The following is a 27416-nucleotide window of genomic DNA, read 5'->3' on the forward strand; positions in this document are numbered from 1 at the left end:
CTTAAGACCCCTTTCCACCGGTGGGAGAAGCTTGTCTCATGCAAACAGAGCAGAGGTCAAAAAACCCAAACCCCTGCCATCAGGCTCGGAGCCAGGTATTAATCCATTGGTCGGTGATATTTAGTAACTCGTTGATCCCTATAACTGGAGGAATAGAGGAGCGCACAATTTGTGCTCCTGAATCCTTGTATAGCTTTAACCAGGGGTTAAATGGTGAGCAGTCAAGAGCAATAGAAAGGCAAAGCCTTTATCTTCACTGCTGTTGATGAGTTTCTGATAAGAAAGTAACACACTCAGAGGATCAGTGAAAGGCTGGTAGAGTCCATGAGCTGATCCATTCATCTAAGTTTATTCTGTACCGCGATAAGATGATCTCAGAAAGCCTTATTAGGTGTCTCTGTACATCTGCAGTGACAAGCATGTATTTTCATCTGACGAAGAATGAGGAATGTTCAGCAAATTGCCTGGTCAGTGGATAAAGGTATCTTTACAAAGATACCTTTCTGTGTCTTCAGAAAAAGGCAGGTTTTCTATGTTGTCCAAGTGATTCGGTAAAGTGAGTTGATACAATTTAAACCAGTCTTGACTTGAAATTAATCCTTTATCTGTGTTCTTCTTGGGGACCTTTGTTCAGCTGTCAGAGCCTGCTTGGAAGATCAGAACCTGGCCATCATTTTGCACATGCCATTCCATCGTGGAAGTTTATGCTTCTGGATTAGTTTATGTTCTTATGACTTACACAAAGAAAACTTAGTCCATTTCCTTTAAAAAGCTCTCTGAACATAAAAATATAAACTTACTGAAATAGGTTTTCCTTAATGTTTGTCCTTTTAGAAGTACTGTCTCGCCATTAGTGAAAAAATGTTGTTTTTTTCCTCAATTCTTTGTTTAAACTATTTGTTTGTCTTTTTTTTTCCCAAGCAGTGAAATTTATTCATTTTACTGAAAAGGTGGCCCTGGTTCAGTCCTTTCTCTTATTAAACAACAGTATACCCAGTATGCTTTGCCAGCAGTGTTCATAAAATTGATGGTTTGTCCTAAGTGAAATCAGGATTAGACAAGTATATTTGGAGATCAAGGTGTCTCTTCACCAAAGAAAGAAAAAGGATTTAGGTAATTTTTCCACTTTGAACTGCCGCCTTGGCTTCAGCATAACTTGGTTTTACTGAAGCACCAACTGGTGAACAGCTGGTGTATATGAAGTATGTAAGTGATAGATGTGGCAGGACCTTTTTTCTGGCATTTGTCCTAAGGAGCCGACTGATAACTGCTCAGTTGGTAAAGGTGCAGCTGGGCATCTGGTGGGCTCCTCACAGGCACTGTCTGAGAGCTGGGTGTGGGAACTAATGGTAGTGCAAGCATCTCTCATCTGTTTGGTGACAAACGAGTGCCAAACTATGAGAGCTGTTCCGAAAGTAATGCTTCCTATTATTTTTATTTTTTTTAATGTTTGCCCACAACATCAGAAGCGGATGTTGGTGGGATGGCAGTAAAGATTGAACCATCCCACTTATATTAGAAATGGAAGTAATCTCTGTGGCTTGTAGAATTGATGTTCATTTATGGTTTGAATAATCTGATGATACCACAGAGAAACTAATTTTGTTCTCCCTTGGTGTATTTAAATGCATAAGTATTCATCACAATTTTCTATTTCCATCTCCAGAATATTTACTTTTGGAAGTTTTCATTCATGTGATTTTTACTTCTGATGGTTTCAATCAGTGATATTTTCTGCTTTTTTTTCAGTTATACCAGCAGAGTTGTTTCCAGTGGATTGAAGGCTCAAATTAATAATCCAGAACTGAAAGTCAGAGGACTAGACCCACTCATCAGCAATTTGATTGATAAGCTTCAGAACTTTAATCATGTAAGTAACTTTAGAGGTGAAAGCATTTTACCACCAGATCTGATGGCAGAGCTGAAGCCAGATGAATGGTACCTAAATTTCCCAGAGCCCTAAGAGAGCCCTGAAGAGGCCTGGTAACAAAGGCAGCCAGAGATTGTCCTGTGTCAGCTGGATTATAGATTTATAGATAATGAGACAAAATTATTTCCCTGGAAGTTGCTGTAATTCCTGGCTGTTGTCCCATAGCATTCAGTTCACTGTCCTGTCTGGAGTTCCATTGAGCATCTCCTGAGTCCCTCAGTTCACAAGAGTCAAGTTCTGTTTCTTAGCCCTGTGGAATTGTTCTGGAGGTGTTTCTCCTTGGTTGAGCAGCTTTGTGGTGTAGATGTAAACAGATGAGAAGACAAAACAGATCTGTTAACTGTGCAATAACTGAACTGCATAGAACTTAAATCAGGACAAAAGGCACTCCCAAATGTATCAGCTATGCCCCTTTGAAAACATCATGATACACCAAAAGAATCACTGAGTTTGTCAGATGCATGATTAACCTCTGTCTGCCTCTGTTGTCTGCTAGTCCCCATGGATCTGCAGGCTTTTGAAGCTAAAGGCACAGCTATGAGATGTTATAGCTTCAACACAGCGCTGTAAGCTCTTACAGCAGTGCCACTCCAAATGAGCTGGAGCTAACAGATTTAGCAGAGATTGATTTTCATTTAAAGTAGGCGTGTTTTCTTGTCAGCTTGGAAGAATGCTTTCAACAGTGCGTTCACAGTCAGATGTGTCTGCACATGAGTCTACTCATAATCCTTCACCGTAACGGAGTGATGGAGCGCTTTTTCTAAAAAAAGAGCTGGAAGATTAAAGGTAACCTTTGTGGGTGGGATGATCAGGAAGAAAAATAGTCTGCTCAGTTAAAATGGGAGGAGGCATGGCTTAGTCAGAATGTTGGGATTTCTTAAGATCATGACTGTGAGAAGGGAGTTGTGGTTTGATTTCTTATTTGCTCTTATTGTTACTTCTTATTATTATTATTACAGCCCTCTTTTACTTCTCATCAGCAACAAGTGGTAAATCCATAACCTGTAATTGGTGTTTCTATTAAATCTGGATTGTCTTTTATGTTCTGTAGTCTGCAGTTCAGGGATCCTTTGTATTGCACGGCTTTAACTTGCCATAGGGGATTGCAGCAACGAGGTTGACGTGGTACTTGATATTGTGGTGAAATAGACATTATGTGGTTAGACTGATGAAAAGGGTAATTCATTATTTATCTGCCTTTGTATGTTATCAAATAGAATGTTAATTTACTTTATAAATATTAGATATATCCGTCTGTGTAATCGTCCTCTATAAACACAAACAACAGAAAATAGTTAGATTGAATTAAAAGTAGCTATGTATTGGAAATGCTTTGTCTGTTGTAGAAAAGGAAAATCAGAACAGTCTCATTATAATTAGCTGCATACCAACTTTCTTATGTACACTTAAAAAATACCTTCAAAATACACCTATTAGTTAGAAGAGTAAAACTGAATTCTTCGTATCTCTTCATCTAAGTTGGAAATATTGCTTTCTGTTACTTCTAATTCTTTTTTATGAGAATATCATCTTTAAGTAAATGTAACTACCATCAGATAGAGGCGCTTAGCAATAATGTATTCCAAGGGTAAAGGATTAAACAGAATATTGATTATTGCCCTAAGATTGTTCGTTCTTAAGTACTTGGAATAATATGAATTCCTTTGATCATAATTTTAGTAAGATTTCTTCAGAGATCAAAGCACCAAAGAGTTGCTAAATATCTAAGGCTTTCACATATATCATCAAACACATGTAGTTGTTTTTTTTCTTCTTGAGTTTTTTTTTCAGTTGTGGTATTAACACACAAATAAAAACTGGCACTGAAAAGCCAATTAAATCTGGATTTTAAAGAGCCATTAGCGTGTGTAGGCTGTGTAGGAGAAGAGTGATACAGAATCCTGGTATTCTTTTTATGAGCCATAGGTGTGTTGGAATCTAAGCAGTGAAACAGTGACAAAATAACATCTTTGTATTCCCCTAAGTATTTGAGATTAGCAATAGAATTTTAAGCAACACTTGCATATCTCATACGCAGAAACGAAGCAGAGAACAAAGCAACACACAGAATATCCATCAGAGTTGATTTAGTGTGTCTAGGTCCCACTCATCTTCCTCCACTTAACTAATATTGCTAAACTGCACAGAAAAAAATGTACTCTTGGTAAGAGGCAGCTGTGCTGAGACTGAAACACCAATAGCATTTCCTAGCTATGAAACCAAGCTCTAGCCTTGTAGCATCTCTGTAACAGAGGGCCTGGGCCTGTCCGCCCTCTGTCTCTGACTTGTCACAGTGTACATTTTTGAAAATTGGGATAATCATCTGCTGGATTGATTTGGCATACTGTTATCTACAGTGGCATACTGTTAGCTACAGCCACGTTCCAACCAACAGCATTTATTTTTCCCCAGGTTGCACCTTAGCTCAGCACTTCCACAGCTTTTCTAGAGCAAGTGGAATTGCTGCTGCCTCAGCGAGCCTTCGTGTGCCTGTGGCTGGAAGCAGCCCAGCCCTTCCAGCACGGAGCAGGCTGAGTCTAGCACCTTACACATCATCTGTATGCTAGTCTTCTCCATTTCATAGAAACACAGAATCACAAGGTTGGAAACGACCTGCAAGATCATCTAGTCCAACCCCCCTCCCATTCCTATTAGTACCACAGGCTACTAAACCATATCTCGTAGCTCCTCATCCAGGCGCCTCTTGAACTCTGCCAGGGACGGCAACTCCACCACCTCCCTGGGCAGCCATTCCAGTGCCTGACAACCCTCTGAGAGAAAAAGTTTCTCCTAATTTCTGGCTTGCATTTGAGTGAAATGCCAATTCATTGGAGATTGTGGTAGTTTCTCACTCTTTTCATCTTGGAGTTAAATCCTCACTATGTATCTTTTTTTAAACAAAATGATTATGCAAATAGCAGGCTATTTGATAACACTTTGTGAAACCGAAAGAAATTCAGAAATTACTGTCATTTGTGCCCTTGTCAGATAAGGTATTTGAAGGGTTTATTGTAGCTGTTGATTCATATACCAATGGAATTACTGAGTTACAATTTACTATAGGTAAAAATTACTGTAATGCAGAAACAGATCAAGTGAAGTCCCAGTTGATTTTGAAGAACTAGCAGTCAACAGTGGTATCTTTTCCATCCCCCTTTTTGATGAATAGAGCAGATGTGAACTGCAACTGATAATAAATATGAAATCCCACGTTGTACCTTTTTTGAGGGCTACTTCATGCCACATAATTGTACTTCAATATGTACTTAGTGTTTTTCTTCAGTGTAATGCTTTTCGTGGTTCAAACACAAGAGCTTAGGGAGCTAAGGCTAACAATCCAAAAGTAACAATTGTATTTAAAGCAATTAATATGCTAGGGGAAAGGGGAAAAGCTTTGACTGTACCTTGCCTAGCAGGGTTGCACAGGCATTCTCAAAGAACAGTAAAGTGATAAGTAACATACAAGTTTAACTTCTTTGTCTAAAATCTTGACAGATTTTAAGAATACAGTGCGTTTTGCTATTGTCATTTGGAGCTGGATGCTTACGGCATGGCTGTAAATCAGGAAGACAGTGCAGAATCTCAGTGCTTAAAGTGAGAGTGATACTGAAGCAGAACTTGCTGGATTCAGCCCTATGTATTGTTTTCTTCCCCAGTGAAACCACATGGATCTGCCAGGTGGCCTAAGGAAAACGTGTGCCTTGCAGCAAAGGAAAGGAAAGATAGAATTAACAAAACTCCAAATGGAAATGTTTGAAGTCCTTGTAAAAAGCGAGAGAACAAGGAAAAAGCAAATTGACTGTTTATTTCCCGCTTTGCTCCTGTCTTCAGATAAGCTATCATCTCACATTACTTCATCAGTTATATAGTTTGTCAACCAGTTGTTGTTTTTTTCAAAATGTTCATGCTTATTGGATTCATGGGCCGTTTTTCTTCTCTTCTGCTAAAAATCAGACATCTCTTTGCTTCCAGATATAAATGCCGAATGCCCAGCTCTGAGATAAGTTACGGCCTTTTTTGTAATTCATATGCAATGAAACAACTCATGCCAATGCTTGAAAGTATCCAGCTTATTCAAAGACTGAGTATAATCTTTCTCTCTCTGGTCTTCTGTGTGGTTTTTCATTTCTTAGCAAATACATACGTACACATGTAACGTATGCTGTATAAAAATATCAAATATATTTCGTCATATATTTCAGATATCGTCATGTCTCAGATTAAAGCAAGAAAAGATACATCGGTTCTGGCAGCCTGGGAAGTTTAAACGAAAATCAGAAGCAGTTTAATGTTCTTTCTTCTTAAATAATTGACAGATTTCTATCAGATGTAGTTCTTAGCAAATTCTTTTAGGCTTTTCAGTGATGTTACATTTTCCCACTGACTTGTCAATCAAAGCTGAGACAAAGCACTGGCTGTCTGTTGGGGGGTTGCTTTGTTACCAGGAAAGGTCGAAATCAGTGACAGCCCTCTTTGCAAAGCAGGGTAGCATACAGCAGTGCACTGGGATATAGTGGTATATGGAAGGCTGCATGGCAGTGGAGATGCTTCTCTAGGAAGCATTGCTTGCAGTGAAGGCTGTAGATCCCAAGCAATTAAGAAGAAATATATTGAAATAGTGGGCTGGGGCATCTGAAGTCTGTCAAAATCCTCTGCTGGCTGGAGATCTCTGCTAACTGCTGCTATGAAACTAGAAGTATGTGCCCCTTCCTCATTTCTGACCATTTCATGTCCGTGGTGGTGCTGGGTAGCAGGGATGAGCTGGGGGCTGCAGGCAGCTCAGCAGGCTCCTGCTGGAAACCATACAGATGTGGCTGTGAAGGGAGAAAAATTTAGACAGATCCTCTTTCCTGTGAGCCCTGAGAGCCCAGTTCAGCCTTGAGCCCATTAGTCTGCAGCTGGAAGCTCCTAGTGCAAGGTGCGGGAGCTGCAGTCCTGAGGACGTGCAGGAGTGCCTCATCACATACCCTTACACTTTATAAAGAAAAGGAATTTGGGAGATCTGGATTTGGTTCTGCAGTGGCTTTAAAGCTCCTGCCAAAAGCAGAAGTTAGTCTGTGAATCAGCATCAAGGGCTTGCTCTAGCCCAGTCCTGCTGAGAAGCCGTCACAGAAGCACTGTTTTATGGAGAGCGCATGTTAGTGTTGTAATCTAATCCTAGCAGAGTTATACATCATGCCTGGTTGAAATCCGTGTACTTTTGCTGTTGTGAGGTCTGCAAATTGTTTTTGTTAAATATAGTGATGCAAGATACAATTAAACAATATTAATTAGGATCAAGGAATGACTTTTCAGTATTAAAACCAACATCAAGATTTCAATAGAGACAAGAATCATGTGACATAGTAATGCAACTAACCCAAAATGAAACATTTTAATATAAGACAAATCTGAATCGTTATGTAAATCTGGTGTATTTTATTATGTGCTAGAAAACATAGCATGCTGAAATGCCCATTTATTATTCATGTGTTGTGCCTCAGAGTATGCAGTGCTATTTGTCTTGCAAGCATTTGCAGAAATTATTTGCCCAGATGGGCCATTGTATGTGTTTTGTTTTGCTCATTGGGGGAAATTAGTCTTAATAAATCAAAATCACATATTGAGTCACAGTTGTGACTTCAGCCAAATAGGGGAGAGGGATGGGAGAGCTACTGTTTCAATCTATAACTGAGCCAAAACATTTCACATTTAGGAAAACATATTTTGAAAAGAAGAGTGCTATTTTAAGAAAAGCCAAGATCTGTCTGTTGCCTGGAGTGCCTGATTCTAGCTGCGTCTGATGGCTGTGCTCACAGTTGCCCTGAAAGTGCTTGGAATCCTTTGGGTGGAATCTGGAAGCAAAGGGAGTTGAGCATCACAGGTCTCTCCTTCGGATGGACAGTGGTACTTCTCCATCAGTTGTGGGAATACTGTGGTTTCTTGCCTTCCCGAGGGAACTGTGGGACTCAAAATGTCTTTGTGCTATGAGATGCTAGCCGAAATACATGCATTTGAAAAAACAAAGTCGTTACGGTTTTTTACTAGAAATGTGCCTTTGTGATGGCAGAGGGGATGAATTTTCTGACACCGCTAGGTTAGCCTTTTGGATGTTCATTGATTTTTTTTTAAGCTAGAAAACAACTACCGTTGATTTATGTCTAATAGTGGAATTAAGATTTAGTCACAATAAAAGTAAAAAATACTTTTTAAAAGTAATTGAACTTCTGTAAAGTATTTGATTGTATCATTAGCCTACCGCCTTTCTTTCATTGCTTTAATACTTGCAAGTGATACACATTTCATTTAGTTATGATCATTAGTACTGTGATCATGGTATTTGCTTTTGATCTCATTTCTGAGTTACAATCACATGCTTATTTTTGGAGGTGATTTGGTAAGCTTACATAGTATGAAAGAAAAGCAGAGGTTTATGATGATTGTCCTTATAGGGTAGGTGAATGGTTTTCAAACAATTGATTAATCAGTGGCCGAAAGCAAGTACTATAGGGTGGACACAAGCAGTAAAAAGCAGTGTAAGAAACAAAGCTGAGGACTGTCCAAACTTGGCTTCTCAAGCTCCAGTGGATCTGCCCTGGCTGTCACAAGTACAGTCACGTTTATGCAACTGAAGTACATTGCCACTTCCCAGTTAAAGCAGAAAGTCTGTTTCCAGGAACCATCTGCTAAATGAGACCCAGGAAACCTCAGACCAGGTGCCCTCAGAGGTTTCTATTAGTGGGTGACTGATCCTGGGACCTCAGGTGCCCCTGCGGTTGGCTCAGGGTGTGGGCCCACCTTTGGGTTTTAGAGAAAGCCTGAATGTTGGATAGACTCATACTATGCATTTATCTATCTAGAATTCCCACAAAGTCTTCCCATCTCACACAAAAGTCTGAGTCTTACCTGAGTTTGCTAATACTGTGAAAGACTGCGAAAGAGCACTCTGGTAGGGATAGAAATCGCCTCATTCCTAACTCTCTTAATTTTTATCTTCTTACCTTTGCTGTGATATGGAGGTTTGCAAATAGACCAAGCTCAGCCAATGCCAAAACATGTAGAGGGAATTTTATAAACCGCCATACACTCTGATTTTCACCCTGTGTTATTTTTATGAATACTGGCTAGTCCTTAACTCATACCACTTTACTTATCTTTCTTACTCCCAATGAAATGTTTTGTTTCTGAAAATCAGCCTGATCTGAGTCCATTTAAAAATAGCTGGGTTAGATGCATTATGTAAAGGGAGCATGGAAGCTCATCACCTGATTACTTTGTGCTCCAGGCAGTCTCTGTAGTTTGCTCCTAACTCAATTCAGTCCTGTGTAGGTATGAGGCCAGCAAGTAGACTTGAGAGGAAACTATAGCAAAGAATGGAAAATCATTTCTTTGGCCATAGGACACTGTGGCATTGTTTATTATAAATATTGTTCTATCTGGATTAACATCTGGGTAATACTGTAAGAAGTTTTTCCAAAATGTATTAGTAATAGGACTATTTCTAGGGGCATGTATTTTAATTCTGATTCTTCTTTTGCCATCTCCATCTACCATCTCACCATTCATTTACCAGAATATAGAGGTTGCTGGAGAATAGCAAACAATTTGAAGTTGGAGGGGATAATCTGGAGATCATCTGTTGAAGGCAGGGCCTTCGATTGGGATATCTAGGGCTCTGTAGGACCAAGTCCTGCGTGTCCAGTGAGGAAGATTCCACCTCTTCACTGGGACACCTCAGCTTTGTGTGGCTTTGCTTGCTTGCTTTTACAGATGATAATACACTAGTCTTAAATGCCTGACTTCCTGTTTTTAGTGGTCTCAAGGTCTGGCTTGAATTCATAGACGACAGTGCTTAGGCACAGAATAGGCCCTTTATACCTTTGTACACAGAAATATGTTTCAGCATTTAAATCAAGAGTAGTTACGCTGCTGCTAAGTTGCATGGTATCTAGGAGTTCCTGCTTCCTCTAGGAAAACATGCAAAGGAAGTGACTACCCGGGGCAATCAGCACATGCTGGTGTCTCACACAGAGCAGGTTCCTGTGCATGTCTAGCCTGCCAGGCTGCCACAGTGTTCATAGACAGAGAGGACTGATTGAGCAGAAGCTGCAAAGTGCAGAATTTGCATGCACTTCTAGCTGGAAGAGCATTTACTGCTCTGAGTGTGAAGCTAAAATAAGCCTTGGTGTGTTAGGATAGCATTTGCTGGCTGCTGTGCTTTTGAACAGCAGGGAGGTGTGTGTAAGGCGCTGTTTGCTGTGGCTCCTACTCCTGAGCACAGATGGGACACTCACTGTCTGCAGCTGTGACTCCAGTGCTGAAGATGCCACGTGGCCTTCATTGTCTATACCCCTCAGCACCCCAGGCTTACACTGATGTCTAGCCTTACAAATATGATTTATTTACTGCGTACTGTTCAGTGACACCTACAATCTGCTCTTCTTCTTGGGACTGTCTGCATTTTAAATGAAATAATACGTTTATTTCTCCTGCCTTTTTCACGCATCTGAAATGAGCCTGTGCCTCAGTGTGGATGTATAGGAATGGATCTACTTGGGCCTGAGTATTCCCAATCCCAGATGTCATGCATGAACTTGTCATTATGCAGAATAATCACCCAGGAGACCGCCAGTTCCCTCCAGATGTGGGTGGCCTTGCTGTTACGTAACACCAGTAGCAAGGAGAAAAGGAGAGAGAGTAAATAAGATGGTGCTACTTCAGGTGGAGAAACTACACTGGCATCAGTATTTTCTCCTGGAGAAATCAAAGAGAGCGTTCACAAAGGGTAATGTAAGCAAGCAAGACCTGGCACATATAACCATTCTCAATTCCAGAATCAATATTTATGGCTCTGACTTTAGGGATGTAAATAATTCCATGGGCTATTCACTTTTTATATAATTATATGCAAGTGTGAGTGAAGAACATGCTTAAAATATGAGGTGAAGAGACCGGAGTAAGCCTGCCATGGCAAAACCCTTGGTGTAATTACTGGAGAAGAAACCACCTTCCTCTGTTGTGTTGCTCAGATCTGGATAGTGAAGACTGTCTCCCTGGATCACCCCTTCCCATGGACAATGAAGGGGCTCTTCCAGCAAAGCCAATAGTGAGCACTATCATGTATCTTCCTTAGTTTTCTCTTTACCTGAAGCCGTCATTTCAGTATGGTGTTTCAGCATGCAGGCACTCAGCTCTGCATTCAGGAGCACGTAGGATGTCTGCTTTTTGCTACGTGAGCACCCGCTGTACCCTTGCAAATGTATTTCTGCTTCCCAGACTAGTGCCAGTGTGCACATCTCGTCCCAGAAGGGGTGTATAGCAGGACTGAATTGTTTTGAAGCAACCACAATGTGTCCTCAGTCTTACATAGTTCAGTCACATCTGAAGACAACTCTACATAGGCCTCTAAGTTCTTCTAATGCACGTAATGAAAAAGAAAAAGAAAGGATGCATACATTCTGTTGTTTTCAACATTTGGAAGAAAGAAATTTACACTAATTTATTGGTAATTCTACTATGGAAAATACTCTTTCTGGATGAGGTGGACTTTTCCACAATTAGGAAAGTATATCTTGAAATTAATTCAAACGAGTTTAAGTGATGGTCAAAGTTGAGTAGCCAGCAGCAAATATCCAGAGCACAGCCTTCTGATACGAAGCACATCGTGTTTTGAGTGTTGCCATATGTCTCCACAAGTCTCAGCCTCCCAGACACCATCAGAAAGGCTCAGTGGTGTTTCAGGGCTCTCTGGCTTGTTTGTTCCTTTCAGTATCTATGAGAAGAGTTGCTTACAGTGGAGTTTTTCAGAGTGATATGTTCATGGGAGTGAACTGGCAGACAAACAATGTAATTATTGGATAATATAATGAAATATGTCTTGTGCTTCGCTGCAGTAAAATGATGCTGAGCCGTATCTGATGTGGCATTTGAAATAAGAGAATGTAATAATAAAAAAAATGGATTGCAGAATGGTAAATGGAAAGCTTTGGGTTTGGTTTTCTTAGACTGTATAATTGTGTCTGGATGAAATCATAAGGCGAGGGCTTATTGCCACGGCGAGCTGCAGGCGCTGTGAAGCCCTTGATGAAGCTGACCGTTGTGCCAGTGACTTGAATATGCATTTAATATTAAAGAGCTTTGCTGCATGAATTTCTCGTCTCGAGGGCAATTCTGAGTCATGTAGCACGACACTGAAATCTTAACAGAGGTATTTGGAATGAATCACTTCAGCTCTTAGAGGTCAGATTTGGACTTCATTTAGAGTGTTCATGAACCATATGAAGCAATATTATATTTTCTTATTAGAAAGATTGCTTCGGTTACTGTTTAAAATACCTTTTTATTTGAAGTTTTTTTTTCATCTGGTTTGCTAATCACTTCCAAGGATTTTGTATATTAAGAAATTGCATACGAGTCACCAGACTTAAAACAAATATGCTTTGGGGTGGTAATGTGATGTATGAACTAATAATCCAAACAACACATAATGAATTGCTACTTCTGAGACAAACAAAACTAAATGAACTGAATTTATTTTGAAAAATGGAATAATTGCTTTTTGAAATATGAGGTTTGTATGTAGCTCCTAGATACAGTGGGTAATGCCAGAAAGTCATGAGTGAAGGTGCAGGAAATGGGATTATCTGGCTAATAAAACAGCTCAGTTCAGCAGTAAAGAAAAGGCATCTAAAAATTTCAAAAGTAAGAACATAAAAACTCTGAACAGTTCAAAGTAGAAATTGTGATATATAAAACTCAGGAAGAAAAGCGGAAGGGATGGTGGAAAACCAGTTGGCTAGAAGGGCCAAGGATGGTAAGAAACTGCCTTATCCGGCATGAGGAGGTATACTGATGGGTAGTAAACAAATAATAAGGATGCAGAAAGTGTTTCGGTGCAACATATGAATTCTAGTAAAGGCTTTTTATTTTTTTTCTTTATTCTTCAGTGAGGCCAAAGCTGCCCAGGGGATGAGTGTGGGGATACGGGAGACACAAGTGAGATGAGGGCAATTTGTGGAGGATCTGGGCGTGACATTCTTCCTTGCAGGGCCAGAATTTGGGTCAGTCTCAGCATCACCCCAGAACATCCCTCTGAGATGATGCAAAATATCCCAATCACATCACATGGCCATAGGGTTAATAACACAAGTTTGGGTGAGCCTGAGGGTGTGTCAGAGGGAGCAAACGGGAGATTTAGTACATTTGCACTTAATCCCTTGGCTTGGGTTTGGATTAAATCCTTGATCATCACAGTTAAAAATAAATGGCAGTTGTGTTACCTCAATTAAATTTCATTTTGTAAGTCCTGTAAGGGAGATGTGAGAAGGCTGGCTCCTGAAGAGGGGGATGGCATTGATTTCTTACAGAGAAAGAAATGCTGAGAATTCAAACATTCCATATTTTCTCTTTCCAGTCCAAGATTAAGCAGAGGGTTAGCAGCAGGAGACAAGATACTGAACAAGACTTCTGTTCTCTTGTTCCTCCCAGACCCGCCTGTACTCTTCACAAACCTCTGTCACCGTGCTTTACAGCAGCTCAAGCTTTCATTTTGGATGCTGCTCCTTAAGGTGGCTTTATACAGAATGCTATATGTGATGGAAACTAGATGAAATGTCTACAACAGCTTGAACAGGCTTCCATCTTATCTGGGCTTTGGTAGCTTTCAGAAATGTGTCAGCTTTAATATACTCTGTTGGCATGTTTGTGAGTATGTGTTTTAGTATACATATTATTTTGGTCATTACTAACTGAAGGCAGCAGGCTCAAAAAGCAGTTGATGAAGCAGATGCGCACATGTCCCTGACTACTCTGTCATGAGGTTTGTTTACCTGAGATGTTCATATTAGCATGATTTTTTTCCTGGTTGCTCTGATTTCTCTGATTATCATAGAGGATAAATTGTTGGCCACCCACAAAATCTCTGTCATCTGTGAAGCTCTGTTCCCACCTGGGGGGGCTCACTCTGGGCGGCAGGATCCCCTACTGTGAGGCTTCTGGGGGTTCAAACACACCTTCCCAACCTTAGTACCTGTGGTGTCAGACAGGTCCTGGCTCAGAATTGCCCTTTGCACAAAGATTCACAGAGAGTAACTTCCCCAATCTCTGAAGAAAAGCTGAGGGCTGGGATTTGCTTTGGGGAATACCCTTTAATTAACAACCACCTCTGCACACCCCAATGTGAGACCCGCTGTAGTTGCTCTTCAGGCACTTCAATAAAAGGTGAGGGTTATTTTTAGTCTGCAAACAGGAGTTAGATCATTTTGTGTTCTGTTATGCCAGATAGCTGACATGACTTCACTTTGTCCTTCTAAAGGATGACCTTTACAAAGGTGCAGATCTGAGAGAGATTTTTTGTCCATGAGCTCTAACTCTTTCAGGACTCTCATGAGTTTTTAGACATGTTTACTGATTCAAGATTCCTTTTAGGAAGGGCAGAAGTCCACACAGCAGTTCATGCTGTTCTGTTGGCCTTCACTGTGCAGTGCACATTCTGAGGTAATGTTGTGCTATCTAAATTCTGGGGGGATCTTTAAACATGCAGCTTTTAGTTCATTGTTTTCTTTGAAGTTTCACACTCATCTCTCCTCAAATTTGAAGTCTTTAGCCTTAAGCATGTGAGCAGGTCTTATTGCTAAAGGATTAGGAGGCTGGGTTTGTTTGTTTGTTTTCCTCTCACCACTGCAGAAAATGTGGAATTGCTGTTAGGAAATAGATATTTTTCATGTATAATGGAAGTTTGTTCACATTGTTTTAACAACAATGGAAAGAGCTAGAAAGAGGGGAAATGGCTGCAGCAGGAATAACAGGGAAAGTTCACTGAGCAAAGTGCTGCTCCCTCAATAGTCACATGTCAGAAGCTCGGACATTTCTTCTAGCAGCTGGGGCATAGGACAGAGGCATCTTTGCAGCAGATGCCCAAATTTGAAACAGAGTCAAGAAACATGCTGCACCTTGGTTGGGGCAATACCAGACATGGGTACAGACTGAGGGAGAAACTCAATGAGAGCAGCCCTGAGGAGAAGGAGATAGGCATCCTGGTAGATGAGAACCCGGACAGCAGTGCGTGCTTGCAGCCTGGAAGGTCAGTTGTATCCTGGGCTGCTTCAACAGAGGGATGGCAGAGGGGCACGAAGGATCCCCCTCTACTCTACTCTTTTAAGGCCCCATTTGGGGTACTGCGTGCAGGCCTGGGACCCCCAGTACAGGAAGAGTGTTGGAGTGGGCAAGGAGGACGCTAAGATGGTCAGAGGGCTGGAGCACCTCTCCTGTGAAGAAAGGCTGATGGAGCTGGGCTTGTTCAGCCTGGAGGAGAGAATGCTTTGGGGAGACCTCATTGTGGCCTTCCAGTACTTGAAGGGAGCATATAAACAGGAGGAGGAACAGCTGTTTGTGAGGGTGGATGGTGATAGGACAAGGGGGAATGGTTTTAAATTGAGACAGGGGAGGTTTAGGTTAGATACTAGGAGGAAGTTTTTCTGCCAGAGGGTGGTGAGGCACTGGAACAGGTTGCCCAAGGAGGCTGTGGGAACACGTGCACAGGAGGGAGACTCATTTCTACTGTGGGCAGATAGTGATAGGATAAGGGGGGGATGGCTTTAAACTAAAAGAGGGAAGAGTTAGTTTAGATATTACGAGGAAATTCTTTACTTGGAGGGTGGTGAGGCACTGGAACAGGTTGCCCAGAGAAGTTGTGGATGCCCCATCTCCAGAGGTGCTCAAGGCCATGGCCCTGAGCTGCATGTGCTGGTGGGGATCAACCAGCCCACAGCAGGGAAGTTGAAGCTTGATGATTTTTATGGTCCTTTCCAACCCAAGTCATTCTGTGATTCTATGAACTTCCTTTTCAGCATTTCTGTCAGCTTGTTTTTGTAGTTGCTGGTGCCTGAGAATGACCCCAGTGCCAATCTGTCTGCCTTGTAGATCCACATGCAGGTCACTGTCGGAAGTTGTCTGCCCATCTGTCAGCACTGGCAGAGCTCTTGGGTCACCTCCCCCAGTAGCATTTCAACCTGCCAGATATCTCAACCAGTGCTTTAGTCTAAGAAAATATTAAAACCATGCAAGTTTAAGAAGAATAAGTGTTTGGAGAGTATGAGTCCCCAGCTGCCAGGAAGGATACAGAGTGGGCTGTGCTTTATATGTCAAAGAACCCACAATAAGGGTTAATGTGAAAGAGTGCTCTGAGCAGCCTAGCTGCAAGAAAAGCTTCAGTCGGACCTCATGCCTTCTTCCAGAGGAAACAATCCAGCCACAAGACACAAAGCCACAGGAAAGCAGGCTGAGTTCTGCTTCCCACAGAAGAACTTCCCACAAGAACAACTTGTTCCATTTGTGCCTGTGCTCTCAGCTTTGCTCTGCCAGTTACACGCAGCAGTTTGTTGAACAAAAATGTGGTGAGCATTCCCTTTCTCCAGGCTACACAGTAAGAATGGTTAAACTCTTTATTGCCATAATTATGAGCAAGTAAGCTCTCTGTGCCTCTGTTGACCCTTTCCAACCACTGCATTGTGCTGTCTCTGTTAGTGGCTGTAAATAGATCTGTAGTCCAAAGCAGAGAAGATTTTTGTGTTGGTTACTCTATTTGAACCAGCAGAGTAATGAATAAGAAGTATCAGTGGTGTTAAGAGCTTGAGCTTTGAAAGAAAATATCTCTGTCATCTGCATTTTTTAGAGTAGAGACTGAGTTTCTTGTCACTGCACATCAGCATCATGCATGATCTTGGACCAGTTGTGTTGTTGATGACTGCTTTCTGAAAGCTGATGACATTTCAGAAAGGCCTCACTGTGCTGAGAACTGCAGATTCCCAGCACTTCTGGAAAATAAAAATTAAGTGCTCAGCAGGAGCACTTATCTGAATATCGCCTCAGCTTTCCTTAGGTTTCCATTTTGTTCATTTTAGTGTACACATCATTGAACTATAAATAGCTATATTGTGTAATTGAGAGATGACGTCACAAGCTTGACAGCTGTCAGTCACATGTTGTGGTTTAGGACTGAATGACTGAATTATTAATGCTTCAGATGCAAGAGAGCCTGTTTAGCACTTCATAGGCAAGGGACTATTGTTAGCTTTCAGACTGCAGCTGCAGTCCTTCTCATAGTTGAACAGTGTGTGGCTGTGATTGACATTGTCAAAATGTTACTATACACACTGGAAAAGAGCTCTATGCAGCCATCTCAAGATGAGCTTCTTTCCTGAATAACTAATACGAGACATCAAGACATCCACTGTAATCCCACTTTCACTGGAGGCTACATGTGCATGAGATGTTGCTTTATAATACTGTGCATTGGAAAATTCTGAATCCATGAAAGTCACATCTGTGATTCTGTTTTGCCATTTGTTTCTGAACATTCTCTTAGTATTAAAATAAAGTTTTAGGAAATAGAAGCCAGGGCTCCAAATAAAATGGTTATAGTTAGACCCTTATTTGGTTTTAGAATAACATTTATCCAGAAAAGAGTTGTTTTCAGTGACACTGGAAGTCTGGGGCATATATTTGAGAAAGAAAGAAAATTGCAGTCTGCTGCAATTAAGTTTTGGGTGTTGCTGATATTTGACAAGTTTGCCTGTTGCAGATTAATGGCAAAGGTAAGGAGTCAGAGAAGAGGAGATGAAACAAGGGCAGAAATCTGGCCTACAAAAGGAGGCAAAAAGATTAGTCATTGAAAAAAAAAAAAAAAAAGAAAAGAAAAGAACAAAAAGTCTTTTCAAGTTGGAAAAAAAGCTGTAGTTCTGATGAATTAAGTGCCAAAGTTTTGTGAGTTCAGTTTGCTGAACATGACCAGAGTGGGACTGTGCCTCAGAATTCTCCATTGCTTCTGAACCTACAGATGTGCATTAGAAATCTTGTGAAAACACGTTTCCTCATGGTGTTTTGATACCTCTGTTCTGGCAGTTCTCCAACAGCAGGAAACACAAAGGGTGCAACAGCAGCGTATGTTATCTGCATGTGGGTTTTAGTGTGTGTGTACTCTCAGTCCTTCCAGGTTTTCAGGGATCATTTGGCATTTGCCTGTGAAATAGGTTCAGAATGCATTGGCATTGAAACCTTGAACTTATTTTGTAGAATATATCCATTGTTCATCCCAGGAAAAAAAAGTGCTTCAGAACAATGTATGGGTTCATTAACATGGGGATTTCCTTTTTTTTTTTCTTATTTTTTCTCCCTGTGGCTTTGTTCTATTAAGCATCCCTAGCCTTTGTGCAGAGCCTTAGCTGCCAGCTCCGGTTCCTGTGCAGGAGTAGGAGGCATGTGTGTCAGGGCCTGAGGTCTCTGCCCCACGAGGAGGAGAGAAGCCTCATCATAAGCAATGCTTTCCTGTAGCACTGTGTTCTGCTGGAAATGGTTAGGGAGAACTGAGTCAGAAGGGGCTCCCCAGGCAGACAGCTCTGATGCAGTCAGGATATGCGAGGCACCTTTCAGTGTACTGAACAGAAGTGGAATAAATTGGTGTAAAAATGGGGGAAGAGCGAATGCAAAGCCTCAGCTGAAGCACATTCAGAGGTTGAAGATAGTGTTGTCAGATGGTAAATGCAGATGAATGTAAGTAAATCAGGCTTCTAATCACCGCTTTGCTAACGCAGACAGAAATAGTTGGTCTTTCACAATCTCTGAGAAAGGCTGAATTGGTTTGTAGTGCCTTCTCATCACCAGAACTTATGATTATTATTATTCCAAAATACTTTCTAGTAGGTTGGTGAGACAGAGCTCATAGCAGCTTCTGATGTTAAAAGAAAAAACAGAAAACATTTATTTAGCAATGAGCAGCTTTCTCAGTATTCAGCTTGAGTAAGGCTGCCTCGCAGGATTTGGGTAAGTTGAGTAGAAGTAAAGGACGGTTACGTGGCAGAGGTGGAGAAGCAGTCAGAGCAGATCCATAAGACAAATGAGAACTAAGTCATAGTATCCATCTTGCCGACAAGCTCCTGGTGTTCCCAAGGACAAAGTTCTCCGTCACGTTATTTCCTAACGTGTAACATACAGATAAACAACACCTGCCTTTGGTGTTACTGTGGCAAATGCTCCGAAAATGCCGATTGTGACCAGCGAAGATGGGAGGTGTAAGATGTTCAGCACCAAAGGTTGTCCTGCTGACATTAGTGAGGTGCTGGGTTACCACACCGGCTGTCAGTTGCGTGGCAAAACAGGTTGAGGGTTTTTTTGATAATTTAGCTAGAGCTTTGTCAAATACACATCACTTCAGTGTAACTGAAAACTTAAGAAAGAAGGAAATTGGACATAAAACTGTAAGCAAAACCAATCTGTATTCATAGAGAATTAAAGATGATCATTCTTCACTGTGTGTGGTTCAGTTGTTGGAAACATGATTGAGGTAAAGGATAAGCTGTTCCTTGGAAAGATGGCTGCCTTTGTTTCTGGAGCAGAAAGCAGCAGTGGATATTGTGATAGATGAGGAGCACTGGCCTGAGAAAATGAAAGGAAATGTTTGGTGGGAATCACCTTTCTTCTGCCAGAATCGCTGATCATCTTGAAAGGATTTAAACTATTTTCCTTGAGAACTGGGGATTAGAAGAATAATTGCAGATTTCCAATTTACAGAGCACTGTGGTATCCTCTGGACTGTTTGAGGGGGATGATGTGGTGCCATTACCATTTACTATTTAATAATCCCATTGCTTTCAAGTTTTTTTCTTACCTTGATTTGAAATACAGAAGTATTTTGAGGGAAACATCCTCTGAATGTTAAGCAAGGTTCCGTCCAGTTCCAGAGATTTCACTGCCTGACAGCTTCCTTGTGGCAACAATGAATTTGCCAGCAATTAAATGAACAAAAGCAAATTTAAAAATGGTTTGGATGGAACCTGTGCTGTACATGTGTACGTTTAAAACTAGAATATGTATATTTAAAAGGAGATGCTGAGATTACAATGTGCTAATGTGCTGTCTGTGCTAGAAGGAACTGATTGAAGGGCATGTGTCAGCATAGATAATTTAAAGAATTGAGATAAACAGTGATCGGTACACGAAATTTGCTAGGCTGAAGAGTTTAAGAAGAAACATTATGATGCGAAGTAGAAGTGAACGAATGATATCTTTAGAATGCCATTCAAAGCCATTAATTCTGTGTGATTTCTGTGTAACGTGCAAAATGATTAGTAAGGTTTTGGACAGTTGAGAGTACACATTGGCAAATAAATTTTGTTAGCAGCAGAAAAAAAAACACTCCTCACCTAGACAAATAGGGATGAAGTTTGATAGTATTAACTGAATTCATTAATTATTATTCGGAGCTCATTCTCTAAAACGTGCCTATGATGTAGTTCTTCTCTAGTTCTGCCTGTGGTAACGGTGATACTGCTTGGCGTTTGTAGGATGCTCAGTATGTGCTCAGCACACTACCCCAGTTTGCTCAGCTAGTCGGCTGCAGGGCAGCTGGCTGCCCTGGTGGCTGGGCAGAAACACAGCACATCTTGGATGAGCCTTGGTCTCATGTTTGGATGAGAACCTTGGGCCGTTTGACAGGTATCCCAGGGTCAGGGGTTAATTCCAGCTGCATTCCTCTGGAGGTTATGGGATAGCTAAGAAATCGGTGCTCTTTTCTGTTCTCTTTGATCAAGACTGCTTTCAATCCAATTGTCCTTTCGCGTGAGGAAGCTCAGTGCTGCAAGGCAGTACTCGCAATGGACAGACCTCCCTTTGTGCAACAGTCCCTGCTGACGCTGTGACTGATTGCAGGGGTGGAAAAGCAGAGCCTGAAATTTCATATCATTTTAAAATCAAACGCACTGCAATTGGTGATGCAACATTTTGGATGTTGTAGCTGACAGATTTGATTGTAGTGTAATGCAAACTGAGTAGTACTTGAATGTAAACTAATTTAACCTTCAACAGCAGGGCTCGTTAGTTCATGTGCAATGCAAGATGTTAAATACACAATGTAGTTACTAAAGCAGGCTTTAACTCCTTGTGCTGTTGTCACTGTTGTTGTTCAAAGTACAGCCTATGAATTACATAGAGTTTGGATTGGAAATAACAGCAGTCAGAGCATGAACTTGGGGTATTTCATTTGCATCACACCTTTGTGGGAAGCAGCGACCATTGTATTTTATAAGGTACCCTATAAACAGAAGCAAAGAGGGAAATGGAAGGCAAAGTTGATCCTACAAATTCTTCTTTTGCCAATTTCTGATGGCTGTGTCAAACTCTTGCATCAAAGCTAGTCACAGATCACATTCATTATACAGAGAGAGAAACAAAGCACCCGTAGAAACAGACACTCAGGTCAATGATTCTGCTGTTTCCTGGGCCTGCTTAGCAGGAAGGTGCTTAATTCCAGTCTCTTCTACAAAGCACTTAAAATAGCCTTAATTTTTATCAGTGCCTAAAGGTAAGATGTAGCACATGCTCAGCAAACCCGTTCTCGTACGGTTGAGAGATTGGTGATGGAAAGAAACACCATAAAGGTATTCCCAAATTTCAGTCGTGATTAATAAAATGAGACAGAAGTTAGCAGAGGTTCTCCCCACCAGTTAAAAAGTGTGGTGCTGAACCTTGCCTAGCCTTTGAAAGTTCCTCACAGGACACCGGTGTTCCGTGGGAGCAGACAGGCTTTCCTACAAACATGTAACACGGGTGTTTGCTCACTGCTGCTTTCTAGAGCAATCAGAGCTTCCAGCCTTTCAGGTTACCTGCAGGTGACCCACAGCAAAGGACAAAAGTCCTCTGCCCGACTTACTGAACGACTTACTGACTGCTCCTTAAAAAACTTTAATCAGCACTTTTCTAAGAAACGTTTCATGTTTCAAATAAATCAGCTCCTGAAAGAAGCTCCAGTATCTCTCAGGCATGCTTTCTTCATGTTGGTGAGGATCAGCTGCAGTTTTCATTGCTTTGAACTGTTGTTTTGATAAAATTGCGTTCAGCATTTATCATTCTTCCATCAGAGGAAGTTATTTTTTAATTTAGATTTCTAATATTACCTAAGTGTTAAGATCCATCCAAATAATTTCAATTATCCCATCTGTGAAGCAGACAGAAGACTTCCTTGTTTTTACCCTGTATTACTGTTATGAAGTTCACTGTGTTGATATTTGCAGTAAATATGAAACTCAGAGACAGTTTAGATGTTTTCACTTGTCATCTCTTTGATGAGGACTTACAGGGATACTATTACAAGCCAGTTTTAGTCCTTTGTCGAGTAGGAGAGAGGAAGAGAATTTCTAGGAGAGATTCCAAGCCCTTTGAGTTAGATTCCCCATCTCCCTGTGAGGAAGAAGCTGCTCCCTTCAGAAGCCCCTTCTCCTTGCGGGCATCTCCTGTCTTCACGTGTTGGCATAGCACCCAAGCGAAACCTCCTAATCCCCACTGAGGCCTCAGAATTAAATACAGTAAGTGTTAAACCCTCACAGCCTTGTAGAAGCCATTTCAGTGCTATACTGTGTTAGGGGGAAGGATGATGGGGAATGCAGCTTTTTCTGTGTGCCAATAATGACACTGAATGTATATGCCAAGTACAGGAGCAATGTAGCAACTGTACCACTGGGTTATCAGAGAAGAAAACACTGCTGTCACCTTCTGCACCCTGCTTTGATTTTGGTGGGAGGGATTGGCTTTGGCAGTCCTCGGGACATGAAGTCTTGCTCCACCTGACAGAATTTGCCCTCAGTCAGCCCCAATGGAACATTTACCCAACGCAGATTTGAAAGGCCGTCATATGCCGGTGCTTTCATGCTACACTTTAGCAAATGAGCGTGAGTGCTTCTCGGGTAGAGGTCAGTTGCTATGTAGGGATGGAATACTGATGAAAAAGAATAGTCCTAATACATAATATTATGCTTTAGGTAATAATTTCAGTAGATACTATTACTGCAGCTACTCTGTTGTATCGTGATAGTAACTTTCTCTGACGCTCTCCAGGGTCAATTCTGCCTTTCAAGAAATCCAGTTATTTTACAGCAGCTGACAGAGTGCTCTGATTTTAGCACTGGAGCAATATGCCTGTATCCCATCTGCAGCAGATAGGGACTGAAGTACCTGCTAACAGCTAGGTGCTGCTAGGTGATTTGGGCAGCTCGAAGCAGGGTGCAGATGCTGTAGTTAGGTTAGCAGTCTAGATTTTATACTGTTTTTCAAGGGCTCAGAATCTCGTGAAACATGCCATTGCATGCACTGTTGAAATCCATGCAGTTTGCTGATCTCTGTAAACAGGGTTTCAGGCAGAACAACTGATTTCACTTCTTGCAAATTCTGGGCTTGGATGCTGGTAAAGCATCGCTGAATATGTTGTAGTCTAACACTGTAGTCCCATGTGGGTGTGTGCTCCTATCACAGAGCCTCCATGCAGACCAGCACAACTTTTAGGGCCAGCTGGTGGCTTGACTGGCCAGGAGATGCATTGGCTGTGGGAAGTAATGTGCAGTGCCTGCCCTGCGATAGGTCTCGATCTGGTATTGGTATTTATTCCTGAGAGTCAGAAGCTCCTATCAAAGTTAAAAACTAACAAAATAAACAAACAAACAAATAATAATAATTCTGATTGTGAGAACACACTGCCATAACTTTCTCACAGTTCTAGGCTGGAGTTGGGAAATATTCACTTTGGAAGCTGGATTAGGTCAGTGTGTCAGAAATGCCTCCTCTCTTCCTTTCTCTGTCATGAATCCAGTGCTGAATCGCCAAGTACCTTTTTTTCTTCCCTCCTAGGGCTGCATGCATTAAAAAAAAATACTGAACGCCAATTAGTTTGACTAATTTACATGAAGAAGTGCCGAAGATGCCTTTTTTTCCATAATTAACTGTATTTTGCAATTCATTAAAATTCTGCAGCCCTACCCATAATGGAGCCCTATTTAGCGTATGGGAGATAAGTGCTTAATTCCAAAAGGGGCAGACGGAGGAGGCAGAAAGGAAGAGGAGGAGGGCAGGATTGGCTTTTGGTGTATTAGTTATGCATATTCATGAGGGAAAATGAAGCTCTGCAAATTCATGTTGGTTTTAAGTTTATTTTGTGGGGTATTCACAACGCTGTCCTAAAGAAATGGTTCATATGGGCTTCCCCTGGCTTTAATTGAGCAGCACCATGGTGATGGGCTATTTAATGAACTTGAAGTATGCAAGCATGTGAGGAGCAGACAGAGGCTGTGCAGGCACAGTGTGGCCGGAGGGGCCGTTCTCTCTGGGAGGAGGCCATTGAATTGTGAGCTGCTCCTGAAGCGTGGCTTGTTTCTGTAGTACCATAAGTGCAATTTTCTGCTATGTCTGTTTGTTAATTGTTCTGGTTTCAAGTGGGACAGAGTTGATTTTCTTCCTGGTGTCTGGTATGGTGCCATGATGTGGCTTTAGGAGAAAAACAACGTGGGTAACACAATGATGTTTAGTTGGTGTTGAGCAGTGCTGCACAAAGCTTTGTGTGCTGCCCTGCCAGTGAGAGTCATGGGGGATATGAGAAGCTAGGAGGGGACAGAGCCAGGACAGCTGCCCTAAACTGACCTCAGGGATATTCCATACTGTATGATGGAAAAGCTTTTAAAATGCTGGAGAGTTAGACAGGGGTCAGCTTGGAGACTGTCTGGGCATGGGTTGGCAGGTGGTGAGCAACTGCATTGTGCATCACTAGTTTTGTTTATTTATGTATGTAGAATCTTAGAATCACCAGTGTTGGAAATACCTCCAGGATCTAGTCCAACCATTCACCCACCACCAAAATATCCCCATTAAATCATGTTCCTTACTACAGCATTTAAACATTTCTTGAACACCTCCAGGGGCTCATATTTCCCATTTAAGATTTTTTTTTTCCCCTTCTTAACGGAGTTTTGCTGCCAGATGAGCCTCAGATGTGCACATCAAATGGTTGAAATCCCATTCGGATTCCCATGGTGCTGGCTGCTAGAAGAGCTGGCTGGATGGTTTCCTTTCCCAGATCAATCTGTTTTGAATGTTGCTGAGTATCTGTCCTTGTGTCTTTGGAACACTTTGTAAACAGCCCAAAATGAAATGATAAACTGAGATATGGATAGTATCTAATAAAAACAGTGTAACCACTTTACCATATCCTGCACAACTTATTTCTGTCTTTGATAGAAAGTAGCAATACAAATATCAAAGACAGAAAATAGTTTTGTTGACTGGTCTGGAAACATTAATAGCATTGACTTAAAGCTACACTAAAATGCTAACTAATATCTCATCTGGCCTGTGTCTCTAAAAAATAACTTTCGAATGACTCATTATATGATATATATGTAGTATATATGAATTCTAGCACTTGGTTAGCTTTTCACTTCTCAGAATCAGTCTGCAAATCACACTTTTATAAATTCAACCTGTATTTTGTGGTGTGTTTGTGTGTGTCTTTACATATTTGTAATGTGGAGGGGAATAAGGAGCAGATGAAAGAAAGAGGAGCAATCATACAGGGGTGGAGTCGAAGTGAAATTCAGAAAGCTTGAGTTGGGTGTAAATGACCAAATATTTACATCCCTTCAGCTGCTTTGGTGCAGAGAGAGGCTGGAGGTCTGGTGGGGGAGAATAAGCTCCCTTTGACCAGGTCGCAGTGGTTTACTTTGGCTGCTCCACTCATTTCCCCTCACATCTGTTTTATTTCATCTGGAGATCAGGAGGAAAGCCAGAGCTATAGATGCAATGTTGGGAGCCACAGATTTAATTGAGCTTTCCTTTTTATTTGTTTGGGTTTTCTTTCCCCCATGCGTCTAGGGTTTCTAAATACTATAATTGAAGCAGTAACATAAAAAAAAAATAAAAAAATAAAAGAAAGAAATATATTTGAAAAATTCTGTTATCCCTGCAGGCTTACAAGTTCAGACCATCACTCCAAAATAAATCATAAAGCTGCTTATTACCATCTACACTCAGCTTGTTCAGACACAGGCACACACAGGAGGGGAAGCTCAGGTCTTTGTCACTGAGAGAAAATGCTGCAATCTGAAACGTCCCTTGAGGCACCTGGGTTCAAAAGGATCAACATGTAACAAGAAATTAGCCTAATCTACACAAGTTCCGATCTCAATGTTAGAAGTTTCTGAAAGAGAAGTCGTGTATTGCAAGCTCAGAAGTTAAAGCCAAAATCCAGCCTCCACCCTGGGTCTCACTGCTGGCAGTGCCTGGGGCCACAGGGCATTCGGCAGAAAGCCCGAAGCATGTCTAAATGTGGTACAAACCCACAAACCTTTGGGATGTAATTCCTAAACTGAAAATTTGTAGAGCTCACTGATAGTGGTAGCATGATCCCAGACACAAGCTTGCTTGTTTAACTTGTGATCGGTCAGCTAGCAAAGGAAGGAATTTTCTCAAACATGCCTTTTGCAGCTCCATGCCTGCCAGGGCTGGGTGCTGGCAATAGAGGCAAGAAGAGGCCAGAGTGGTGAAGATGGAGGAGGAAAGGCACAAAGCCAGCAGGGACACCCTGGTGCCCACAGAGCACTGAGCAGCAGGTTTCTTTGGGGCTCATTGGTTAGCTCAGTCATGAAATATTAAACAGCTATTGACCTGAACGGAGGAGCACATCACGATTTATTGAGCCAAGAGTTAAATACTGACTGAGGCAAAAGCAAGCATATATTTGCTACAGGGACTCATTTGACCACACTTAGTACACGTAATGCTGCTTTGATTCTCTCTGTCTTCATAGACATCTTAAGGGCAGAAAACTTTTATATGTTTACGCATACATGTTTGAAATATACATAGGTATGTATATGAATGTGTATACATATAAATAAAGGAAAAATCCATTTTAGATAATAGGACTGACACTATCATTAGTAAAACACACACGGCAATCAGTAATGCATATGAAAAGTCATGAATACAGACACAGCAGTGAGCTCAGAAAGAGGCCTTACAACCAGCAGTGCTAAGCTGGAGAGCCTCCCCAGGAGCTTCCAATCTCTGTGTAGGACAGAGCAGCACTCCGGCTGTGTTTCAGGATCCTTGGGGTAGCCCCACTGGGCCAATGTGAGCCCCTACAGTAACCAGGGGGTGGGAAGTGGGGGTACTTGGGCCAGGCGAGTGAAAAGCCGGGGTCAGATTTGCTAAATATCCTGGTAGTTTATCATACACCTGCTCTCAACGATGGAATTTTCTCGTGTTCTATATGGCAGCTTCAGTTAAGTGTTTCCCTTAGGTCAGTGTCTCCTGGTGGCATCTTTACCTGACATAATTAATACGTGTTATTTTTTAGGAAAAGCCACATTTACAGTGTTGTAATGTGTTATTTTATATCTAAAAGTGCAGTTGTGGTCATGGATTTGCATTTATGATCTTGGCTGCTTAGTATGTATTAAGGCCAGATGCCAGCACTCTGTTAATTTTAAATGCTCCTAAAGCATGTTCAAGAAAGTAGGATAACTTTTACACCAATAAATGGGGTTTTTATCAGTGACAACAAATTGCTTCCTATTTAGCTTGCACCACAAATGGTCAGCGTGGTCACTGTAGGAGGGTGTCAGCATTTCCTTTCCCATCTCCTCCACTGAGCAGCTTAGAATTCAATCATAACATCCCACTCAAAGCAGACATT

The 27416-nt window shown here is 41.5% G+C and overlaps 1 protein-coding gene across 4 annotated transcripts in view; it reads left to right on the plus strand.

Moving 5' to 3' along the window:
• LOC128082687 (glypican-5-like) overlaps nucleotides 1-27416 on the plus strand; it is a 366543-nt gene that overhangs the window by 227517 nt on the left and 111610 nt on the right. For 2 of the 4 annotated variants that reach the window (XM_052687113.1, XM_052687114.1), the window contains one exon: nucleotides 1750-1870. In XM_052687113.1, the coding sequence (XP_052543073.1) occupies nucleotides 1750-1870 (121 nt within the window). Of the gene's footprint in view, nucleotides 1-1749; nucleotides 1871-5586; nucleotides 6030-7625; nucleotides 8075-27416 lie in introns of those variants that run through there. The other 2 variants (XM_052687115.1, XM_052687116.1) reach the window with 2 other exon arrangements.

Source organism: Tympanuchus pallidicinctus, unplaced genomic scaffold (genome assembly GCF_026119805.1).
Source record: "Tympanuchus pallidicinctus isolate F22 unplaced genomic scaffold, pur_lepc_1.0 scaffold22, whole genome shotgun sequence".
NCBI lineage: Eukaryota > Metazoa > Chordata > Aves > Galliformes > Phasianidae > Tympanuchus > Tympanuchus pallidicinctus.